Genomic DNA, 22,527 nt, shown 5'->3' on the forward strand with positions numbered 1-22,527 from the left:
CACCTTAGATTCTCCCCTGATTGGCCAAGAAGGGGCTGTTGATGGGCAGGAGACTCGTGGAATGAGGAGTAACGGTAGTTTGAACTAGGAAGCCTAGTTCGAACTACCTAGTTCGTGCCCCGTGTAGCCGCGCTGCACGGGGTTCGAACGAGCGGGGTTTTAAAAATGGCGGCTCCCCGCTTATGCAAATGAAGCCCGGGAAATTCAAATCCCGGGCTTCATTTGCAAGTGCGGTATGCCTACATTACCCTCCTAGTTCGAACTAGCGGGGTAGTGTAGACATACCCTCAGGTCCTTGCAGTGCCTGTGCAAGACCGAACCGATAAGCAAGGGGCCATTTGGGGGCTGGGGGCAGTCGCTCTGGGGAGCTGGAACCCCTGGATTTCGTTCATCAGGCTGCGCCCCAAGCTCCCCTTTGCTCCCCTCATTTCCAGCATGGCCAAACGTTTTCGGCTGTGGTTCAAGAAAGCCCTGAAGATGGCCCCAGGGCCGGTGGGGAGCAGCTTCTCCGTCCCCGCGGGCGGGGAAGCTGGATCCCACCAGCTCGGGGCGACTCGCCCACCGGCCAGGCCCCCCCGGACCTGGCTCCAGAGGCGGCTGGGCAGGCGGGACCCAGCCCAGCGGGGGAGCCGGGTAGGGTGGCTCCGGGGCCTCCTCTGTGGAGAGAAACACCTGCCCCGGGAGCCCAGCCCCCATTACCACCAGGGGGCATCGCCCTGCCCGGCCCCCGGGGACCTGCCAGTCTCCGGGAGCCCCCAGCCCGTCGCTCCCCGCACCAGCCCCTGCAGCTGTGGGTCCAGGTCCGTCAGCAGCAGCGCCTGGGCCTCCAGCTGCAGCCGGGCCACCTCGCGCAGCCGCTCAGACCCAGGTGAGGGGCCGTGAACACGCTGGGCCCAGGGGCTCACCCAGTACCCCGGGGGGGCAGCCCCAGTGTCTGCCCTGCAGCCAGGGCAATGGATGGGGGCGGGGGCTGCTTGGCTCTCTTGTTCCTGGTGGGGCTCTGCTGAGGGCGTTGGCAGATGTGAGGGTGGCAGGGGGATGGGTCCCTGCGAGGGGCGTGTGGGGCCCAACCTGCCCTGGGTCCCTGACATGGGGGCGCGTGACCCCTGCTGGCCGCTGGAGTCACCCTGGTCCCTTCCCTCCCGCACAGAGCCCCCCTGCGCCTCGGCGGAGCTCTGCCAGGAGCGGGTGGACTCCCGGGTGGAGGAAGGGGCCATCTATGACATCGAAGAGCAGCTCCACACCCGGGACACGGTAGGAACCTTCTCCACACGGGGGGGACCCGAGATTGTCCGGCCCCTTCCCAGCACGTCCCCCCCCCCTCCGGGAGGGGCTTGTCCCTGGGGATCCCCCTGGGGCCCCTTCTCCTGCATGACCTGGACCCCCCAAGCTGGGGGCTCTTTTCATGCACCAGCTGGGCCCCCACAAGCCTGAGGCAGCAGTTGGGGGGGGAGTGTGGGTGCTTGGACAACCAGCAGCTCCCACCTCCACTCCTGGGAGACCTGAGCCCTGCAGCTGTCCGTGGGGGGCAGGCAGGCCCCAGGCTCACAGACTCTCTCTGGGGTGCAGAGCCCAGCCGCCCTGCAGCGGTTCCTCTTGGCCATCCCCATCGCCTGCCTCGCCGCCCTCCAAAGGGGCGAGGACACCCTGGCGCCGCGCTGCTGCAAGGACACCATGATGGCCAGGATCGTTGTAAGCGAGTCGCGGCAGCCGGGAGGAGGGAAGGGGATATGTGGGGTGGACAGGGGTCTGCCTGGGCCATGGCGGCGGGTGGGGGTGCTGGAAACGGGATGGGTGGAGCCAGGAGGGCTGGAGGTGGACATGGGGAGGGGTGGGTGGGAATGCTGGAGGAGGGAGGGACACAGAAATGGGGCAGGTGTGGGGTGCCGGACAGGAAGGGGGATTCGGGACAGGGAGGGGTCTCCCCGGGCCATGGGGGGCTGGAAGGGAGCCGAGCGGGCTGCTGGGGATGCGCCTGGGGAGCAGGGATGAGGAGGTTCAGAGGCTGGTCACCAGGGGTATGTCTACACTACCCCGCTAGTTCGAACGAGTGAAACGAGGTGTACCGGTAGTTCGGAATAGGTACCCTAGTCCGAACTACCTAGTTCGAGCCCCGTGTAGCCGCGCTACACGGGGTTCGAAGCAGCGGGGATTTAAAAATGGCGGCTCCCCGCTTATGCTAATGAAGCCCGGGAAATTCAAATCCCGGGCTTCATTAGCAAGTGCGGTATGCATACATTACCCTCCTAGTTCGAACTAGGAGGGTAGTGTAGACATACCCCAGGGCAGTGAGGGGCAGGAGACGGCCTGGGGACAAGGATTGAGCTGGTCCCGGTTTGGGAGGGGGGTGCTGGGAGGGGCCCTGTGCCGGGCAGGGGGGCTACAGGGCAGCGGGAGGCAGTGGGGTTGGATCCTGCTGGGTGGGGGCGCTGGCCGCGTGAGCGTCTCTTGGGGGCCCCAGCCTCACACGCCCCTTTGTCTCCTTGGGTCTCACAGGAGATCATGGAGGACTCGCCCCCCCCGCTGGTCTTGGCCGACTGCCTCAACGCCGCCTGCAGCCTCAGGTACCGACCCCCCCTCCGACTCCCCCCAGAGCTGATCCCCTGGCCAGGGAGTGGGAAAGTCTCTGTCTCCTGCTGCTGAATTAACAGTCTCTGCCCCTCTCTCCTGCCAGCACCTTGCAGCCTCCCCTGCGGGCCCAGCTCCTGAGCCCCCTGCTGACGGCGGCCGTGGGACAGACAGTGTCTGGGGACTGGCAGCAGGAGCCCATCCACACTCAGGTACGTCCCTCCGGGCCCTGCTCCCGGGCTGGGCTGGAGCTCCAGAGAGGAGGGGGGGGGGGCAGAGGGAGGGAAGAAGCTGCAGGTTTGGATCCTTCCCTCCAGGGTTCCCGTTGCTCTCCCGGGGGGCCCGTCCCTTCCACGCCCAGCCTGGGCTCCTCCCTGCTCTGCGAGGCGGCTCAGACCCTGCTCAAGGCTGCACCCCGGAGCCAGCGGGTGGCCTGGATTCCCCAACCCCCCTCTGACCCAGGGCTCCCCCTTGTCTTGCAGCAGTTCATCCGGGCCCTTCCCTACGACCTCCAGGCCCTACTGGCGAGCCTCCTCGCCGAGTCCCCAGACACCGCCCGGCTGCAGCTCATAATGGAGGTGAGCCCCGTGGGGGGGACGGGGCCATTGTCCCTGCTTCCTCGGGGGGGGGGCCGAGAGAGGAGCAGTGTCAGTGGCTGGGGGGGGCACAGTCCGAGAGGAGCCCCAGGCTCTGCCCAGAACCGGCACCTCCCTACGGGTCCTGACCTGCCTCTTTCCCCCCCAGCACCTGAGCCCGTGGCTGGAGTCCCGCCTGCCCCAGGAGCGAGCCAGGGCCCTTGGCAGCACCACGGCCCTGCTGGGAGTCGCCACCACCCTCCCGGGGTTTGACGTAAGTGACCTCGGAGCCGGGGGGTCTGGGGCTGCAGGGCGCGGGGCTGGGAGCGTCCCCGGGAGGCAGAGGCAGGGCCGGGAATGGGCCGGGAATGGGCCGCGTTCTCCTTTCCCCGGGGAGGGGCGACCCTGGGCCCTTCAGGGGGGCTCTTGAGGGACTGGGCCTGGGGACTGGGGAGTGGCCGTCAGTGGATCCCCTTGTTCCACCCCCGGAGTGACCCTTCAGTCGGGGCCATTGCTCTGGGTTGTCTCCTCGCAAGGCCGGCCCCGCCCCCGCCCCGGGAGGTGTCTCTGTCCGTCCCCCGAGCTCAGACCCGCCTCGGCGGCCGTTTGCATGGGACGTGCAGCCCCAGGATGCTGAGGGACCCCCCCTCTTCTCTCCCCTCAGAACTCCGCCGACTGGCCGAGGATGGGTCACCACGTGGCCCAGCTGGGCCTTTTTATTTCGGACCCATCCGAAGACGTCAGCCGGCTGGCCCGGGAGGGGGTGCACAGCCTGTATCAACTCCTCCTGCACCACAGGGGTAAGGAACCCAGCCGGGACCTGGGCCCCAGGGACACCCTGAGGGTGCCGGCGGCGGGGGGAGGGGACCCAGCCCTTTTCCCCCAGACTGGCCCAAGGGGGGATGCGTCCCTCTGTGTTCCCCTTCTGCCCCCTGTGCCCCTCCATTTGCCCAGGGATGCCTGCAGGGACCCGTGGGAGGGGAAGGGCTCAGACCTGCCAGCAGAATGACCCTGTTGTGTCTCTTGCAGGCCTCAACATCCACCAGGCAGAGGACCTGTGGTGCAGACACTACTACAAAGAAAGATGGGTCCTGGCTCACAGCAACAGCGTGAGGGTGGGAGAGGTAAGGACGCGCTGCCAGGGCAGGGCAGGGCTCGGGGGTGGGGCTGGCTGGGGCCCTCGTGGGGGTAGGAGGGTCTTGGGGGCAGGAGGAAGCTGTGACCTGGGGCAGGGGTTGGGGTGCCGGGTGAGGAGAGCGTCTGGGTGCAGGGTCTGGAAGGGAGTTTGGGGGAGGAGGAAGCTGTTTTAGCCCCAGGAGTTGGGGCCGGGCTCTGGGCCGTCAGCTGAAACCTCCTGTGCTCTTGATTCCAGGTCTTTGGGCAGCTCTTTACACCAGAGCAGGAGAACTGCTTTTTGGACAAGGCTCTGCTCGCTGCCCGCTCCCCCCTGCGGCGCCCCAGCCAGGCCGGGCTGGTCCTGGCCCACGCCCTGCATGGGCAGGCCCATCAGCTCCTGGAATACATGGTGAGCAGCCGGAGCAGATCAGGAGAGTGGGGCAGGGCCAGGGTCTCCTTCCCATCCCCTCAGGGAGTCCCCCGCCCCTTTCCTCAGGCTGCCCCCACCCCACATCCCTGCTGGCAGAATCCCTCCTGCCCCTGCGAGCGTCCCTGGGGGTGGGGGAGGCTCTGAACACAGAAACTGTCCTAGGAGGCGGGAGGGGGCCGAGGTGTCAGGAGCTCTGGGGGGGGGGGGGGTCAGGAGCTCACCCTGCGGGCCTGACGGGGGGTGACCTGAGAGCAGGGGGGAGGAGGGTGGAAATGCTGGGGGGCCAGTTCCCCTGAGTCCCCAGGGATGAATGTGACGGATTCTGCTTCCCTTGCAGCAGGAAGACACCCAGTGAGAGCAGCAAGAACTGAGGAGCCAGCAGCTGCGTCCCCCTCCCCCCAACCCTCCCAATTGTATTGAATTGTATTTACATTCTCATTAAACAATGTTTCAAAAAACATTTGGATCAGGCTTGGTCAATAATTTGTAATGGGGGGGCCATTTTGGCAACTGATCAAGGGCCACATTTCTACCGAGGGCTTTGGGGTCTGGGACGGGGTGGTTGGGTGCAGAAGGGAGCTTAGGGGTGGAGCCTGGGTGCAGGGGGGGGGGTATGATCTGGGGCGGTGGATAGGGGTGCAGGGTCCAGGAGGGGGTATGGGCGCAGGAGAGGACTCTGGCCTGGGGGAGGGGCTCTAGAGGGGTGCAGGGTCAGGGAGGGAGCTGTGACCTGGGTGAAGGGGGAGCAGAAGGTTTGGGGGAGGGGGTGCGGGTGCCAGAGAGGAGTCTGGCCTGGGGGAGGGGTGTCGGGGGGGTGCAGGGTCAGGGAGGGAGCTGTGACCTGGGTGAAGGGGGAGCAGAGGGTTTGGGGGAGGGGGTGCGGGTGCCAGAGAGGAGTCTGGCCTGGGGGAGGGGTGTCGGGGGGTGCAGGGTCAGGGAGGGAGCTGTGATCTGAGGGAATGGGGGACGCAGGTTCAGGTGGTCGCCTGGGACAGGCAGTCGGGGAGGGGACGTGGGCGCCAGGGGCAGGCTCTGGCTGCGGAGGTGCCTACCTAGGCAGCTGCGTATGGGGGAGCCCGACTGTCACCTGAGGGGATGGGGGAGCTCAATTTTCAACTGCGGGGAATGGAGGAAATACTGTGGAGTGGAGGGAGCGAGATGGGGGGGGCTGAATTGTTCCCGGAGGGGAGATCTCCCTGGCTTGGGGGGGGGGGCGTTTCCAGCAAAGCCCTCACATAAGAGGGGGACAGACGGGGGGAGGGAGAGGACGGGGATGGGCAGGGCAGGTGGAAATGGGGAGGGGCAGGAGAAGGGAAGGGGGAGGAGATGGAGGAGAGCAGGGGATAGGAGTGGGGGCGGGGATGAGGAGCAGGACAGAGGCAGGGCAGTGGTGGTGATGGCTGAGCGATGAGAACAGCTCGCAGGGAGCTTAAAGCCAGCAGATGCTTTTCGGCAGAGTTGCCATTTGCCCTGGCGGCTTTGCCAGAATAGCTGTGCCAGCGGGGGGGGGGGGGGGGGGGGGGGGGGGGGGGCTTTTGCCACACACCCAAGCCAAGCCAGCTGTGGCGGCAAAGCCTTGTGATGTAACCTAAGCCCTTGGCAAGGTCGGGATCAACCTGCTCTGACAATTTCTCGGACCGGCGGGATGAGAAACAAGGATCGTGCAGGGAGATGGGGATGACTAGGAAGCGAATCCAGGTGTGGGGGGAATATCCTGGGTTGGAGGGTCAGTCGATACCCCCGCCTGCCACTGTCTGCCGGGGCTCTGCCCGCAAGATGGAACCAACAGCTGAGTTTGCTTTTCTGCCCCGTCGTGGGCACAAAAGGCCCAGAGCAGCCTCCTGCTATCTTGGAGGAAAGGGGCCAAAGTTCAGGAAGCAGGTGCCAGGCTGGGCTGGAATCCGCGAGCTCCGCTTTTGCTTTGCCCTTCCTGGAAGCTGGGCTGCAGGTGAGTGGCGGTTTCATCTCTGCTCTTGGGGTGTTTCTTGTGGGTTCCGAGTGTGGATCTGAGAGGGGCTGCGCAGGGGCAGTGTCATGAACGAGCTGTAAGCGTTACAGCCCCTTCTGCGCAGGCTGGCTCCAGCCTCCCGTCTGTCTCCAAGCCCTGGGGGAGAGGCGGGAGGCCAGCAGCATGGCCTAGTGGAGGGGGCAGGGGGTTGGGTGTAAGAACTCCCGGGTTCTAATCTAATGCCACCTAGTGACTAAGGCACAGAGTTGTGTGTTAGACCCTTGCTCCTCAATTCTGCGCTCACTCTCGCACTGGTGACCTTGGAGAGGCCTTTCAGGTCTCCCTTTCCCTGTCCATCAAAGGCAGGCAAGTGCGATGTAATGCCCTGGAGCAAGTGCTTTGGGACGTGTCGCACAAGTGTGCCTGGCTCACAAGCGTGTCAGCACAGGTGTGTAAAAGCGTGACGAAGGCTTTGAGATCGATGCCGAAGGCTTGTGAGGCTGTGGCTGGCCAAGTGACAGGGAAATGAAAGGTCAGAGTTTGGTCAGTTAGATTTTATGGTAATACACTGAGACGAAGCACTTTGGGCGTATATACGATAATGTCTTTCCAAGTGCGTTAGTTCAAGCCGTGTCCTAGGAGCCAAGAGGTGAGACAAACATGCTTGGTCCTGTCTCGGTGCAGGGGTGGACTAGATCAGTGCTTCTCGACCAGTGGTACGAGTCCCCTTAAAGGTACTCAAGAGATGTCTGGGGGACACGTCAACACAACTGAAATTTGGAGAAAACTGAATTTTAGTTTTCAGTTTGACAGCGCTTTATTCTTTTTGTACCTTTTACACCCAAAAATGCCATCGCCCGCCCGGCTACGATGCAGTTGTTTAAACAAATGTGTTGCAACGGTAGAAAAAAATTGTGTGTGTCTGAAAACTGTAGGTACTGGGGGTACTTACACATTTTTTTTAAAGGGGGTACATTATAAAAAAAGTTTGCGAAACACTGGACCTATCATGGTCCCTTCCACTCAGACTTTTCTATGATTCTGTGACAGGGCTGGGCGATAATTTTCAGAAGGGGGCCACTTAATGGATTTTGGTATGGGGTCATAGGCCGGCTCCACCCACAGAAGGGGCGGAGCCTGAGGCAGAAGGGGCGGTGTTGTGGACTAGCCCACCCTCAGAGTTCTCCGTGGCTGAGGCTTTCAATTAAAAGCACAGAAAAGAGCTCACAGCTTTGCCACTACTGGCAGCTGTCCAGCGTGGCTACAGCTTTTTAAAGGGCTCGTGGCTCCTGCCCCTGCTGTAACCATGAGCCGTGAATCATTTAAAATTGGATCCTGCTGCCTGAGTCCCCACTTAGAATTCGGCGGCATGGGCAGCAGGATCTAAACAGAAAGCGGCCAGATCACAGTGTTTGGTAGGTTGCATCTTACCCAGCCCTGTTCTCTGAGCTGGTTTCGAAACCTCCGTGTCCTCCTTATGGTCTGACAGCTGCAGATTTACTGCCTGTCTCTCCTCTCGTGGCCCAGCCTAGCCGCAGCTAATGGACTAACTCAGGTTAGCATCACCTGCCCTGTCTTGGTGACTCTTCACAGCTGAACGGCCTATAAGGCATCGTGCTGGTCTTCTGATCTCTTGGTGACTCCTCTGCCTTCTGTTTATTTCTTTCTCCCTAGCTGGCCGATCAAGTCAAGCCCTGTCAGTGCGTGAAGGCCCCAGGAATTACGAGTGCGATGGTCTCCCATGCCCAAGGTAATCGGCTGGCTAGTAATGGATGGACTGCTTGGTTATCAGGTTAGGCTGCACAAGCCAGGTCTATGGGACCCTATGGCCAGCTGGCACCTGGTTCACAGCTGTACTAATCTGAAAATGGCTGGAAGACACCACCATCATTAGGCTCCAGAGTCAACAGCACTTGCTCCTCTTGGAGCTACTTGTCCGTGGCAGGCAGCACAGCTTAGCAGCTCATTGGGACGTCTCCTTTCTGTTGTGAGATCTGGGCACTTTAGAATGGCTGTAGCTATTGAAAGCAAAGGCGCACAGCTATAGGCATGGGGGTTTCCAGCTTTATTCACCTAGGTGGCTGATTCCAGGAAGCAAGGGTGTGGGTGTGGGGGGGGGGGGGGGGGGGGAGTCCTGTACAGAGGGTTCCCTGGCCCCTCTGCTTCCATGGCTGTGCAACTGCCACCAGGTGGATTAGAACCTGGGACTTTTGGAGCTTAGGGCAGGAGCTGCTACAGCTTGAGTTATAAGTCAGTTGCCTCTCAGCATAGGCTGAAGAGCTCCCTTGTAATAACTGCTTGCTGGAAGTGGTCTCAGTGCCACTCCATAGGATAGTGACCCACATCAGGTGGGTGGGTTACAGCTGCAGGCCTGCTCCCAGCATGCGGATCTGCTCTCTGGGCGGCGTCTATAACTCTGTGGCTGCAGCCCTGCTCCCAGCATGCGGATCTGCTTTCTGGGTGGCGTCTACAACTCTGTGGCTGCAGCCCTGCTCCCAGGACTGGATCTGCTCTCTGCCCATTGGCGTGCGCAGCACATTTCATTAGGGTGTGCACCCAAAGAATGTTTTTAAATGTACTCTTTGACCCCCATTAGCCACGCCTCTGGAGGTAAGACTTTCAGGGCAATATGGACACATGACCAGAAATAAAAGGTGTCATGTGACCTCCCCCCCCCAAGGACTTTTCCCACCATCCACTTACCAATAGGGATTAGTTTGGCCCTCACCAAACCCCCCTCATGCAACAATCCTGCAATTGCATTAACCCATGTGTGTGACATTAACTTGGGGGGTGGAGAGGCTGGGGGAAGTGTTCCCTCTAAGAGTTTCCTCCCATGAGCACAATACATTTTGTGTTGTGCACCAGTACTGAGTGTGGCTTGTTTGGATGTGCCATGGTGGCACCCAAGTTATTCATAAATATCTTATGAACCACTTACCTTTCCCCTCTGCTGCCCTGTCTCCTTCCCTTCCTCCATCAGCTCCCCTGGTGCCTACTGCCCCCCCAACCCCTCACCCACCTCTGCTGTCCTGACTCCTGCCCTTCTCACTGCCCTCGGCCTTCCCGAGACCTGCCCCCTCCAGCAGCCTTTCTCTCTCCCCCTGTGCCCACTCCTCCAGTAGCCCCACTCTGACCATGTGAGCTACCCCTCCTCATCCCCTCTTCTAACACCTCCCTCTACACACCTGTCCTGCCTCTCTCCTCTGCTGCTGGTCCCTCCCCTGCAGGTGTCTGCCCTTCTGCTTCACCCCCCGGACTCCCTGGCACCTGCACCTTCCCTTACCCTTGCACCCTCTTGGTGCCTCCCCCTTCCCTCACTGCCCCTACCCACTTTGCCCACTCCCTCACCACCCTCTGCCCCCGTTCCCCTCATGCCCCTGTGCCTTTACACGTGCCTTGCTCCATCTCCGCCTTCCTCATGCCCACCCCTTCTTTCAAGCCTTCTCCCAGCACCTCCCCTTCTCCCCTCTAGCCCCCAAAGCCCTTCCCCTCTCCTCTCCTAGCATCATCCTGTCCCCCCCCCCCCACTGACACCTCCCCTCCTGTCCTTTTCCTCATTGTCTCCACTTGGCCCCCTGGCATTTGTCTGTCTCCTACACCCTGTCCCTTAGTGCCTTCCCCTTTCATCTCCTGACCTGCCACAAACCCCCACCCCGCAGACTCAGGTTCCCAAAGTTCCGGCAGTCCCCATCACTTGGTGCCTGCGCTGGGTCTGACTCGTAGGGTTGCGAGGTAGACCCTCCCCCCAAAAAACGGACACACTTGATCCTGGGCAGGGGGGAGGGAGGAAGAGGGACTGGCTGGGGGGGGGGCAGGAACTGGCTGGAAGGAAGAGGGGATGGGAAGCAGCTCTGGGGGGGAAGGGCCAGATCCTGACCCTGGCCCCCCCTTCTCCCTCCCCGAGGCCAGTCATGCTGCCCCTGACCCCCCCTTCCTCCCTGAGGCCAGTCGCACTGCCCCCGATCCTGACCCCGGCCCCCCCTTCTCCCTCCCCGAGGCCAGTCATGCTGCCCCTGACCCCCCCTTCCTCCCTGAGGCCAGTCGCACTGCCCCCGATCCTGACCCCGGCCTCCCCTTCTCCCTCCCCGAGGCCAGCCCTGCTCCCCAGCTCAGTGCGGGCCCCTGCTCTCTCCTTAGCTCAGTCCCACTCTGCCGACCCTGGCTCCCTCCTGGCTCCCTGCTCTGCCAGTCAGGCTGAACTGGGACTTTAGCCTCTCCCCGTTGTTCCTGGGGACTGTCAGTCTCAGGATCTTGATCTCTCATTTCCCCTGCCTTTCACTGAGTTTCAGTAAGGAGCTAGCGGCAATAATGCCTCTACTTTTTCCCCCACTCCTGTGCGGAATACATTTTGTTATGTGCACCAAGGCATGCACGGATGTGCACTGTTACGTCACGTGGAGTTTCACAGCATGGGAAGAAATCAGTGGAAATACAGAGAGCTTGAGTAGTTGCAAGTGTCCATTTTATTGCATAGCACGGAGCTAGCTAGAAAAAACCCAAACCAGCTGGGCTGACCCCCAGTGACCTAACGCAGTTACTATAACAACAAGATCTATGTCTACACCCAGTACACCACATGCACCACCACTAGAAACACATGCTACCGGCTAGCAAACTGGGCAGCATTTGAATGTCTCCTGGCTGGCCGCCCAAGAGCTCAGCTTGCAGGGAACACTGGCTAACCGTCCCCTTCCACCTGGAGAAGGGAGAGACAGGAAAGCAGCAACAGAGCATCTGCCTGGGGGAAGCCCGAATCCCATGCAGGAGTGGAGCCCTGTTCCTTGTTCCAGGCCCTTGCTAGAGTCCCCTCCCGTAGCTGCAGCTATGGCCGGCAGTTTTAAAAGCGGACTTACGCTGGCCCTGCAACCCGAGCGACTCTGTCAGTGGGTGCTTATCACTCCATCACCTCGAGCTGTTTAACCAGCTTGTTTAACCAAGGAGGGAGGGAAAGGGAAACCTTTGGCCATTTGAGGGTTGCGTGCCAATGGAGGGAAAGGGGATGGATAAAAAGGGGCTGAGCACACGGTGCTGCCTCTTTTTAAACCCAGGCCCAAAGATGTCCTGGAATTCTGGGCCACTGGCCTGAAGGAGATGGTCAAACTGCCTGGCAGCTGGACTTTTGGAGTCTTGTTATTCCTGGGCTCCTGGTAGCGATGGCTCCCATTCCAGGGGATTCCTGCCAGGTAGTTTACCTCAGACAGCAGCTTTTATTCCCCCGTGTCACTTCTCCCAGTATCTGAGACTTTGGTCATGGGGATCAAGCATTTAACATGATTCCAAGAGGAACCGGATGGTTCATCTAGCGAGCCAGGCTCACCGATATTTGAGTAGTTAATAAAAATCCCTAGTTGCTGTGTGTAGGTCTAAAAAGGGAAGGTTAGTATCATTAGTCTTATTTTACAGACAGGGAATAACCTCTCCAACCTGTGGGAGAGGCAGGAATAGAACCCAGGTTTCCTGATACCACAGTCAGGGCTTTGTTACCAGGCTACATCCTGTACTAGAAAGGATGGGCCTGAAGCATGGGCCTGGTGTAAGGCCTGAGGCCTGAACCAAAGTAAGCAAGAGTTAGCTGAAGAGAAACAGGCAGGTCGTGTCAAAAGCAGACGGTTGCCTGAAAGTCTTGGGACTTAACCCTAACTGTCTTGCCTGGAAAGGTTGAAACCATAGACAAAAGGTCCTAGAAAGTCTCCAGGAATGCTAGAGAAGCAGGAAGCGAGTTGACAGGAGGCCAGGAAAGAAAATGGAAACAGAATTTGGGGTTTTGAATTGGAAGCAGTGATGTGCCTGTTGTGTGATCATGCCTGGAAGATGTGAATTAAGCCAGGAACCTGGGCAAGCAGAATCCAGCGACTTTCTTGGCTAGGGAAAGACTAAATCTTGAAACAAGAGAGATGTGAGTAGAACAGGGAATTTTTAGTCAGACGCTACTAGGTTATTTTCTTTATTTTTTTAGTTTGTTGGACTTCTTTTTGCTAAGCACATGTAACTATCCCCCTTTACCCTAGAACTCTTCAAACTGAATCCCAGGGAAGCGATTTTCTGTGTTTTAACCTTTCTTTTTTCAGTTTCTTTGTAACACCTAGCAACCAAGTAGATACGCTGGAGGGCAGTAGATATGCTGGAGGGCAGGGATAGGGTCCAGAGTGACCTAGACAGATTAGAGGATTGGGCCAAAAGAAATCTGATGAGGTTCAACAAGGACAAGTGCAGAGTCCTGCACTTGGGATGGAAGAATCCCGAGCATAGTTCAGGCTGGGGACCGACTGGCTAAGTAGCAGTTCAGCAGAAAAGGACCTGGGGGTTACAGTGGATGAGAAGCTGGATATGAGTCAACAGTGTGCCCTTGTAGCCAAGAAACCTAATGGCATATTAGGGTGCATTAGGAGGAGCATTGCCAGCAGATCCAGAGAAGTGATTATTCCCCTTCATTCGGCTCTGGTGAGGCCACATCTGGCGTATTGTGTCCAGTTCTGGGGCCCCCACTATAGAAAGGATGTGGACGCATTGGAGAGGGTCCAGCGGAGGGCGACCAAAATGATTAGGGGGCTGGAGCGCATGACCTATGAGGAGAGACTGAGGGATTTGGGTTTGTTTAGTCTGCAGAAGAGAAGAGCGAGGGGGGTTTGATAGCAGCCTTCAACTTCCTGAAGGGAGGTTCCAAAGAGGATGGAGAGAGGCTGTTCACAGTAGTGACGGATGGCAGAACAAGGAGAAATGGTCTCAAGTTACAATGGGGAAGGTCTAGGTTGGATATTAGGAAAAACTATTTCACTAGGAGGGTAGGGAAACACTGAGATGGGTTCCCTCGGGAGGTGGTGGAATCTGCATCCCTAGAGGTTTTTAAGTCTTGGCTTGACAAAGCCCTGGATGGGTTGATTTAGTTGGGATAGGTCCTGCCTTGGGCAGGGGCTGGACTTGATGACTCCTGAGGTCTCTTCCAGCTCTATGGTTCTATGATTCTAAGTAATGTTTCACCAAGTGTATTTGTTTTGTTAATAGACGTCACATTTTTAAAACCATGATCTGATTCCTGCATCCTAGAGGGCGGAAGGTTCTGTATGCACGTGCCTAAGACAGCAAGCCATACTTCTAGGAGAAATTACAGGTTTTCAAGCTCTCTCTGGAGGGAGTGTCAAGGACAAGGAAGGTACCCCACAGGAGGGAATTCTGAAATGCGCCTGTCTGGTTCTCAAAGGGGTTTGTGCATTTGGATGATGGCAGCAACACCAACACAAGCCTCCAGTGGCAGGGTATTTTAAAGTCTCTTGTGGGCCCCCACCTTCTGCACTTGGAGTGCCAGAGTGGGAAACAGCCTTGACATGACCCCTCTCCAATTTATCAACATCCATCTGGAATTCTGGTCACCAGAGCTGGGCACAGAACTCCAGCAGCAGAAGTTCAAGTGCCGAATAAAGAGGCTAAGTCGGTTCCCCACTCTGGCACTTGGAGTGCAGAAGGTGTGGGCCCAAAAGAGACCTTAAAATACCGTGTCTCTATGGGCTTCTGCTTCAAAACTCCCCAAGGTCACAGATTCCCTGAGCTTAGGAGGGTTGCTGCCTCTACCCAAGTGGAAAAAAACTTTTTCTTCTTGAACGCAGGAAGAAGTCACTTGGGAACGTATTCCAGAAGGGTACCCCAAACTCTTTTACACAAGAGCCAAAAGAAATCTGATGAGGTTCAACAAGGACAAGTGCGGAGTCCTGCACTTGGGACAGAAGAATCCCAAGCATTGTTACAGGCCTGGGACCAACCAGCTAAGTAGTAGTTCTGCAGAAAAGGACCTGGGGGTTACAGTGGATGAGAAGCTGGATATGAGTCAACAGTGTGCCCTTGTAGCCAAGAAGGCTAATGGCATATTAGGTTGCATTAGGAGGAGCATTGCCAGCAGATCTAGGGATGTGATTATTCCCCTTTATTTAGCACTTGGAAAGAAAAAAAGAAAAATGAAAACAAACTGTAATTTCTGATAGCTGTCCTCTTAGTCTTAGGCAGGTATACACAGACCTCCTATTACTTTCCAGGATACAAAATCAGATCATAGCCTTAAAATAGGTGATTATATTAAGAAAACAAAAAGGTATTCATTTGTAAAGCTGACTTGGCTGCTAGGAGTTATAGCGCAACTGAGAAAAGAACAGATTAAAACACAGACAATTGCATCCCTGGGATTCAGTTTAAAGTTATAGTGGGGAGAGGAGGGGATATGGATTTAGCACAGAGGAGTTTAACCAAACAACAAAACAAAAAAATAACCTGATCGCATCTAAATATACATTCTCTATCTACTCAAGTATCCACACTTCCAAGGTCCAGTCCAATTCTAGGCCCAGGTATTCTTTTTTTTAGGCATGATGTCCCTGCCCAGTTCAATTCATCCCCCCCCTCATCCCCTTCCACAGCTCCAGGATTAAACTCACAAAGAAAAACAGCAGACAGATTCCCTTTTAATGCAGATCTGAACTCTTTCTTCTCACTGGTGCTCCTGGCTCCCTGCCAACACTTTCTAGCTAGCTAGGTTTAACCCTTTAGTCACTGAATACTGGGATGTTCAGAAAAGAACAGTGGGCCTCCCATCCATCACAGAAGCGAGACAACCTCTTTACTCCTGCTCAAGCGTTTCCTGTTTATACATCCCAGAATTACAATAGCTTTTTAAGCCCCAACGCCACAATGGGAGCTCATGTTCTGCTGATTACCCACCATGACCTCTACATCTCTTTTCCCCGCCCTGCAAGTCTGGCCCACAGAACCATGGGAAGTGGCATAGGCTAGCCTGGGCCAGGGCAAAGGAACACGTGGGCCTTTCTCTTCTCCATCTCTCCCTCTGCATTGCACAGCAGGGCGCAGGAGTGCCAGGGGGCTCTGTGGACGCTGTTTGGCTTAATGCCAGCGAAAGCAGGGTCTACAGGAGTACTTACGGGCTCCTAGTGTTAAGAGCTGTGATGTGGTTGCCTCAGCAGCGTGGCTCAGTGCTTCTGTTCTTGGAGCTCTGGTGTGATCAGTGATCAGAGCAGGTAACGCAGCCTGCTCCTGCTGCAGATCTCGCTGTTATGCACAAAGACCGACCACAGACACCGTCTGGTGACAGAGGCACTTGGCCAGGTTTATAGCTGTGTAGTCACAGATCTAGTGCCCTGGATTTGCGGTTACGCGTGCACCAACTCAAGTGCTCCAGGATGAGGAGCAATTCAGTCAGTAAGTCTCTGTTGTCCCTTCGGCCATGCAAAGGGGGTAAGGCCAGGCACCCCAATATTTATAGCCTAAAATAAACTTGTCTGGTTTCGGACATTTGTTTGCTCCCTCCCCTTGTACCTAGTACCTTGAACCGAAAAATATTAGCGGAGACACTGTTGAGCATCCACTGCGGATGCGCTCGGTGAGGCTAATCTTCGTGTTTTACCTCATCCCCGTTGCAGGGTTCCAGACCAAGGAGGATATCTACTGCCTCGCTTTAGCGAAGGCCCTGTACACTGTGCCCACGCCAGTGACTGCTGGGTTTTATGCACCATGGGGACATTGCAAAAACCTGCTCTTACACAAAATCAAGGGTGAGTACTGCCCCGGGGAACGTAAGACGGGGAAGGAACCTTGTGGGGATGGGGATTAGTGGATGACAACCATCTCCAAAGAGCCAGAGCCACCCGTACTCATTTGCCGATTATGCAATCGCATAGGGGACCTGAAAATTTGGAGCAGCACTGGGTTTTCATGTCCACTCCACCCACCTGCCTCTTCCTATCCATGGTCTGTGGCTCTGCTTCCTCCAGCAGCAGAAGTTCTAGAAGATCTAGTTAATTTACAAGTGACAAAGTCTGCTCGAGCTACTGGCAGAACATCAACGACATGGTAATGAAGCCATTTAACAGGCATTTGCCAACCTCTGCTAAATGTTTGCTGAATTTACTGTGAGAGTCGACAGGACCTTAGTTTAAAATGTGTTTGTTTATTAGTGTGTGGATGAGGATTATAAAATCACATCGCTAAAAATTCAACATCCATCTGGGCTGCTTTTCGGGAGACGGGCACCAGTTTAATAGAACGGTGTAGGATCCCATCAATCCTAAGGATGGCTTTGCCAAGAGCTACCCATTCTTGATTGCTTCCCAGAAGGGAGGGATTGTGAAGCTGGAAGACCCTTCAGGAGGAGAGATTTAAGGCACTGCCAGGTACCTAACATATCTTCCTCTTTTATCTCAGAGAACATGGAAAACGAATCGAAGAAGAAAGACCAGGAGGAATTTCAGCGGACGCAGAAGATGCAGCGTGACAACACTGGCCGGGATCTACTCAAGCTCCTGTTACTCATGATCTTCTACCGGCCGGTCCTGACGGAGCAGCAGAAGTGGAGAAGGAACGTGAAACACGTCTTCATCCATTTCAGCGCCTGGGAGTACGCGGGCTGCGACCAGCTCTGGGCAGGCCTCATTACCACACTGTGCGACGGCATCGAAAGCCACTTTGGTCTCCTACCCATGAGCATTTACAGGACCATAGACAGGAAATGTAGCATCATCGAAAGACCAGGGGATCAGGAATGGGTTAGCAAGAAGTTCCTCTTCCTCCCGCTGTGGGTGGCTGTGATCCTTTTGATCATGGTAGCTATTGGGGTGGGTGGTCTCCTCCTAGTGTTTGGGATCCCCATAGGGGATGCCTCGGGAGACGCCATAGCTGTCGTGGAAGGCATTGGGGTGACGGCTGTCAGCGTCTCTGCAGCAGCTGCCATACGGCTCACTATCACAGTGGTACGAAACATTATCGTCACCCAGAAGAGCCAGCTGGAGAGACAGATGAACCAGACGGCTCTCAGCGCACAGCTGGGCTTCATGAGCTGCGTGAAAAGCGAAGTCAGGACAATCACTGGGGGTACGTCTACACTACAGCGCTAGTTCGAACTAACTTAGTTCGAATTAGTTAATTCGAACTAAGCTAGTTCGAACTAGCGCATCTAGAACTAAAAACTAGTTCGAACTAGCGTTTTGCTAGTTCGAACTAGCGCGTCCACACTGATTGGACGCAGGGGGGCATTTAAGGGCAGCTGAAACCGGTTCTGGCAGGGCATCAGGTCAGCAGTTGCTTTGTGTGGCTGCTGTCTGAGGCTATCTGAGGCTCGTGCTTAAAGGGACCCCCCTGGACAGCCGGTTCTCAGCTTTTCCTGCTTGCTTGCCAACCTCGCCGAGGGACAGCAAAGCGTCGGTCTCTGTGCCCGTCTGTGTCGGTGCTTCCCTTCGGGGGGGACTGCCGCAGGTGGCAACATGGAGCCACGGCTCGCCCTGCACCTTCTGGTGCACTTTCTGGACTTGCTGCTGCAAGCCTGCCAGCAATGGCTCGAGGCTGCCTGGCACCACCTGGGGAACGTCAGTCCCCTGCCTCTCCGCCTGGCCGCCCTGGGGGCCGTGGAGGAGCCGCGGCGGCGCCCCGGCACCGGCGTGCCCCACCGCATCTGGCGTCTGGACACCAGCAGCGACTGGTGGGACCGCATCGTCCTGGAGCGCTGGGATGACCGACAGTGGACCCAGAACTTTAGGATGAGGAGGGACACCTTCCTGGAGCTCTGCGAGTGGCTCGCCCCTGCCCTGCAAAGAAGGGACACTCGCATGAGGCCCGCCATCCCCCTCCAGAAGCGGGTGGCCATCGCCCTCTGGAAGCTCTCCACGCCGGACAGCTACCGATCCGTCGGGAACCAGTTCGGCGTGGGGAGATCCACTGTCGGAGCAGTGCTCATGCAGGTACGGCGCTCGTCGGCCACCGAGCCGGGGGGGAGGGGGGCTGCGAGGAGGGGATGGGCCGCCCCAGGGACAAAGGGGGGGGCGGGAGGAGGCGAAAGCGCCCCGCACCGGAGGGGTCGGGCTGTCCCGGCCGTACTACACGCCGCCAGGGGGGTTGCTTCCGGGAGTGGGGCCCGGGGCACTGCCAGGGCACGCACGCTCCCAGCCACCCGGGCGCCCCACTGATTGACGCTTTGCTGTGTCTCTCTCCGCAGGTGGTCAAGGCCATCAACCGGGTGCTGCTCCGCAGGGTGGTCCGCCTCGCCGACCCGGATGCCGTCATCCGGGGATTCGGCACCCTCGGCTTCCCCAACTGCGGGGGGGCCATCGACGGGACGCACATCCCCATCCGTGCCCCGGAACACCAGGCGTCCCGGTACGTGAACCGCAAGGGGTACTTCTCCGTCATCCTGCAGGCCGTGTGTGACCACCGGGGACAGTTCACGGACATAAATGTGGGCTGGTCCGGCAAAGCACACGACGCACGGGTGTACCGGAACTCCTCCGTGTGCCAGCGGCTGCAGGACGGGACCTTCTTCCCCGACCGCCACATCAGGGTCGGGGACGTGGACATGCCCGTCTGCCTGGTGGGGGATGCCGCCTACCCACTGCAGCCGTGGCTCATGAAGCCCTACACGGGGCACCTCAATCCCTCCCGCCAGGCCTTCAATAACAGGCTGAGCAGGGCCCGCATCGTGGTGGAGGGGGCCTTCGGGCGACTGAAAGCCCGCTTTCGATGCCTCCTCACCCGTCTGGACCTGGCCGAGCACAACATCCCTCCCGTGGTGGCGGCATGTTGTGTGCTCCACAATTTGTGTGAGCGGAAGGGGGAGGCTTTCCTGCCAGCCTGGATGGCTGAGGCTGACCGCATGGCTGGACACTACGGTCAGCCCCGCACCGCCGCCGTCCGGGAAGCCCAGCGGGGGGCCATCCGGATCCGGGAAGCCCTGCGGGAGAGCTTCCAGGTGGAGGAGGAGGAGGACTGACCTCTCCCTGCATGCCCCACCGGGGCCTTCTTCCACCCTACCCTCCCCTTCCCCTTTCCCCTCCCTACCTACTGTCAAATAAAGACACCTGTTTTTCCAACAAAAACGTCTGTTTATTTCACAGAACTGGGGTGGGGGGAGGGAGGAATGAAGGTGGGAGAAGGGAGGGGGAAACCTGGGACGAGGGAGCTGGAAGGGGAGGGGAGGGAAGGGAGGAAGGGAAAGGAAAGCTCAGGGGTGGGAGTCCGGCTGCCTCTCCCGTCTCGCCACACTGCGGGTCCGGGGGCGTCGGTGGGGAATGGTTGTGGAGGGGGGGGCAGAGAGGACAGGGGGTGTGGAGGAAGCAGGAGCGGAAGCAGGAGCGGAAGCAGGAGGAGCAGGGGGAGCAGGGGGAGCAAGAGGGGGAGAAAGAGGGGGAGCAGGGGGAGCAAGAGGGGGAGAAAGAGGGGGAGGAGGAAATGGAAAGCGGTCCAGCAGGCTCTGGAGGTGGCCTCGCAGGGCACGGCCCTGCTCCTCCAGGGCCTCCAGACTCCTCTGGCGCAGCCTGAGGTCCTCCTGGACCCAGTGGTCCTGGAGACGGAGCTGTCGGTCCAGGAACCGGAGATGCCGCCTCTGGTAGTCCTCCTGGTTCCTGGCTGTCCTGCTTGCCCGGGCACGGGCGGCTGCTGCAGGCGGTGTGGTGCGCCCTGCAGGCCCCGGTGCTGCAGCTGTGGTGCAAGAAGACCAGCGGTCAATGACCCCAGGGGCCCAGGTGTGTGAAACCCAGCTCCCCTCTGCAAGGCCAGGGCCCCTGCAGGATCCCCAGCTGCTGCTCCGTGGTGGGCAAGGCCCAGGCGCACGGTCCCGGGGCTCCCTCTCGCCCCAGCCCCCCGTACACATAAGGGGAACACGAGGGTACTCACAGGTGGACGCCTCCCCGGCCTCTGATGATGCAGGCGAGCGGCTCTGTGGGGTGCCTCGGGGGTCCCGGGTCCTGGGAAGGCTGGCGGCAGGCTCCTGGCTCTCAGAGCCCTCCTCCTCCTCCTCCGTCTCCAGGAGCGGTCCCTCTGCCCCGGGGTCAATCACGTCCCGGGGGGCAGGGACGGCATGAGGCCCCAGGATGCGGTCCAGGGCATGGAAGTGGGGGCAGGCCTCCGGGTCAGCCCCTGGCAGGCAGGCCCGGGAGTAGGACTGCCGCAAGTCCTTAATTTTGCAGCGCACCTGCTCCCGGCTGCGCTGGTGGCCCCTGGCGGCCAGACTGGCAGCCATGCGTCCATAGACGGCCGCGTTCTGGTGGCTAGTGCGGAGATCGTGGACATTGGAGGCTTCCCCCCAAACCTCGATGAGGTCCACGATCTCCGCACTTGACCAGGCGGGCGCCCGCCTTTTGCGCCCCCGGGCAGGCTCCCGGGAGCCGCCAGGCTGGTCGTGGGGAGCAGTGGAGGGCTGGGAACCCTCGGATGGCTGGCTCATGGTGTGGCAGGTGCAGGCTGTGCAGGCACGGGTGCTTGCAGCCTTGCAACTGGCACAAAGTGAGTAGCCAGCCCGTGGCCCTTTAAGGGCTCCGGGGCCGGGAGGGGGGCTATAGAGTTTCCCTGGTGTTGGCCAGAGTGGCCACCAGGGAAACCTGGGAAGCCTTAGCCTCCCACTAGTTCGAACTAAAGGGCTACACAGCCCTTAGTTCGAACTAGCTAGTTCGAACTAGGCGTTAGTCCTCGTAAAATGAGGTTTACCTAGTTCGAACTAAGCGCTCCGTTAGTTCGAATTAAGTTCGAACTAACGGACCGCTAGTGTAGCGCCTAGGAAATTTAGTTCGAACTAACGTCCGTTAGTTCGAACTAACTTTCTAGTGTAGACATACCCCCAGTTAGTTAATGCAAGCATAAAGAGAGGCAGCCTGGCCAGATGTAACCATTCATTAACTTCCAGGCCAGAGAGGGCCATTGTGATCTTCAGTCTAGCCTGGCATCCTATGAGGTGCACACAGGCCCTTCTCTTCCACTTGTTTAAACAGAGGCACCCTGGGGCACCTTAAAGACTAACACGTGTATTTGGGCATCCGCTTCCAGGGGTAAAAAACACTTGGACCTGCTTTTCCTCCGCAACAGCTGATGCCCAAATAAATCTTCAAGGTGCCACAGGACTCCTTGTTAGTAATGACTGTTGGGGTTGCCCCTCTAAGGCTATGTCTACACTGCAGGCTTTTTGCACAAGAACAGCTGTTCTTGCGCAAAAACTTGCAGAGGGTATGTCTACACTACCCTCCTAGTTCGAACTAGGAGGGTAATGTATGCATACCGCACTTGCTAATGAAGCCCGGGATTTGAATTTCCCGGGCTTCATTAGCATAAGCGGGGAGCCGCCATTTTTAAATCCCCGCTGCTTCGAACCCCGTGTAGCGCGGCTACACGGGGCTCGAACTAGGTAGTTCGGACTAGGGTGCCTATTCCGAACTACCGGTACACCTCGTTTCACGAGGAGTAACGGTAGTTCGGAATAGGACCCTAGTCCGAACTACCTAGTTCGAGCCCCGTGTAGCCGCGCTACACGGGGTTCGAAGCAGCGGGGATTTAAAAATGGCGGCTCCCCGCTTATGCTAATGAAGCCCGGGAAATTCAAATCCCGGGCTTCATTAGCAAGTGCGGTATGCATACATTACCCCGCTAGTTCGAACTAGCGGGGTAGTGTAGACATACCCAGAGTGTCTACACTGCGTGCGTGTTTTTGCACAAGTATTACAGTACAGCATCAGCAAACAGGGCTTCTTCCGGAAGAGTTATTCCTCTCCCCACGAGGAATAAGCCCTCTTGCACAAGAGCTCTTCCAGAAGGCGGCAGTGTAGACAGGCAACATGAATTTCTTGCGCAAAAAACCCCTACGGCTAAAATGGCCATCAGAGCTTTCTTGTGCAAGAGAGTGTCGACACTGCTATGGATGCTCTTGTGCAAAAGCACATCTCTTCTGCAAAAGCACATGGCAGTGTGGACGCGCTCGTATGGAAGACCTTTTGCACAAGAACTCTTCTGCAAAACAGTTCTTGTGCAAGAAGCCTGCAGTGTAGACAGAGCCCACGAGTTTCAGAGGGGTAGCTGAGTGAGTCTGTAACAGGAAAAACTTAAAACACAACATATAGTCACCTTAAAGATTAACAAAC

The 22,527-nt window shown here is 58.0% G+C and overlaps 2 protein-coding genes across 2 annotated transcripts; one reads left to right on the plus strand and one right to left on the minus strand.

The window, feature by feature from the left end:
* The first annotated feature begins 435 nt into the window (after window positions 1-435).
* On the plus strand, window positions 436-15,648 carry LOC149523224 (uncharacterized). The gene is made up of 10 exons (XM_089770396.1): window positions 436-868; window positions 1,151-1,254; window positions 1,570-1,692; window positions 2,497-2,564; window positions 2,675-2,780; window positions 3,051-3,146; window positions 3,313-3,417; window positions 3,808-3,943; window positions 4,173-4,267; window positions 15,631-15,648. The coding sequence occupies exons 1-10, from the start codon at window positions 436-438 to the stop codon at window positions 15,646-15,648; spliced, it is 1,284 nt and encodes a 427-aa protein (XP_089626522.1).
* A 3,977-nt stretch (window positions 15,649-19,625) lies between these two features.
* LOC149523225 (uncharacterized) lies at window positions 19,626-21,079 on the minus strand. The gene is made up of 2 exons (XM_089770365.1): window positions 20,297-21,079; window positions 19,626-20,101 (listed from the first exon to the last, which is right to left on the minus strand). The coding sequence occupies exons 1-2, from the start codon at window positions 20,844-20,846 to the stop codon at window positions 19,626-19,628; spliced, it is 1,026 nt and encodes a 341-aa protein (XP_089626491.1). The 5' UTR covers window positions 20,847-21,079.
* Between the last annotated feature and the right edge of the window lie 1,448 nt (window positions 21,080-22,527).

Source organism: Pelodiscus sinensis, chromosome 18 (genome assembly GCF_052426305.1).
Source record: "Pelodiscus sinensis isolate ZL-2025 chromosome 18, ASM5242630v1, whole genome shotgun sequence".
NCBI lineage: Eukaryota > Metazoa > Chordata > Testudines > Trionychidae > Pelodiscus > Pelodiscus sinensis.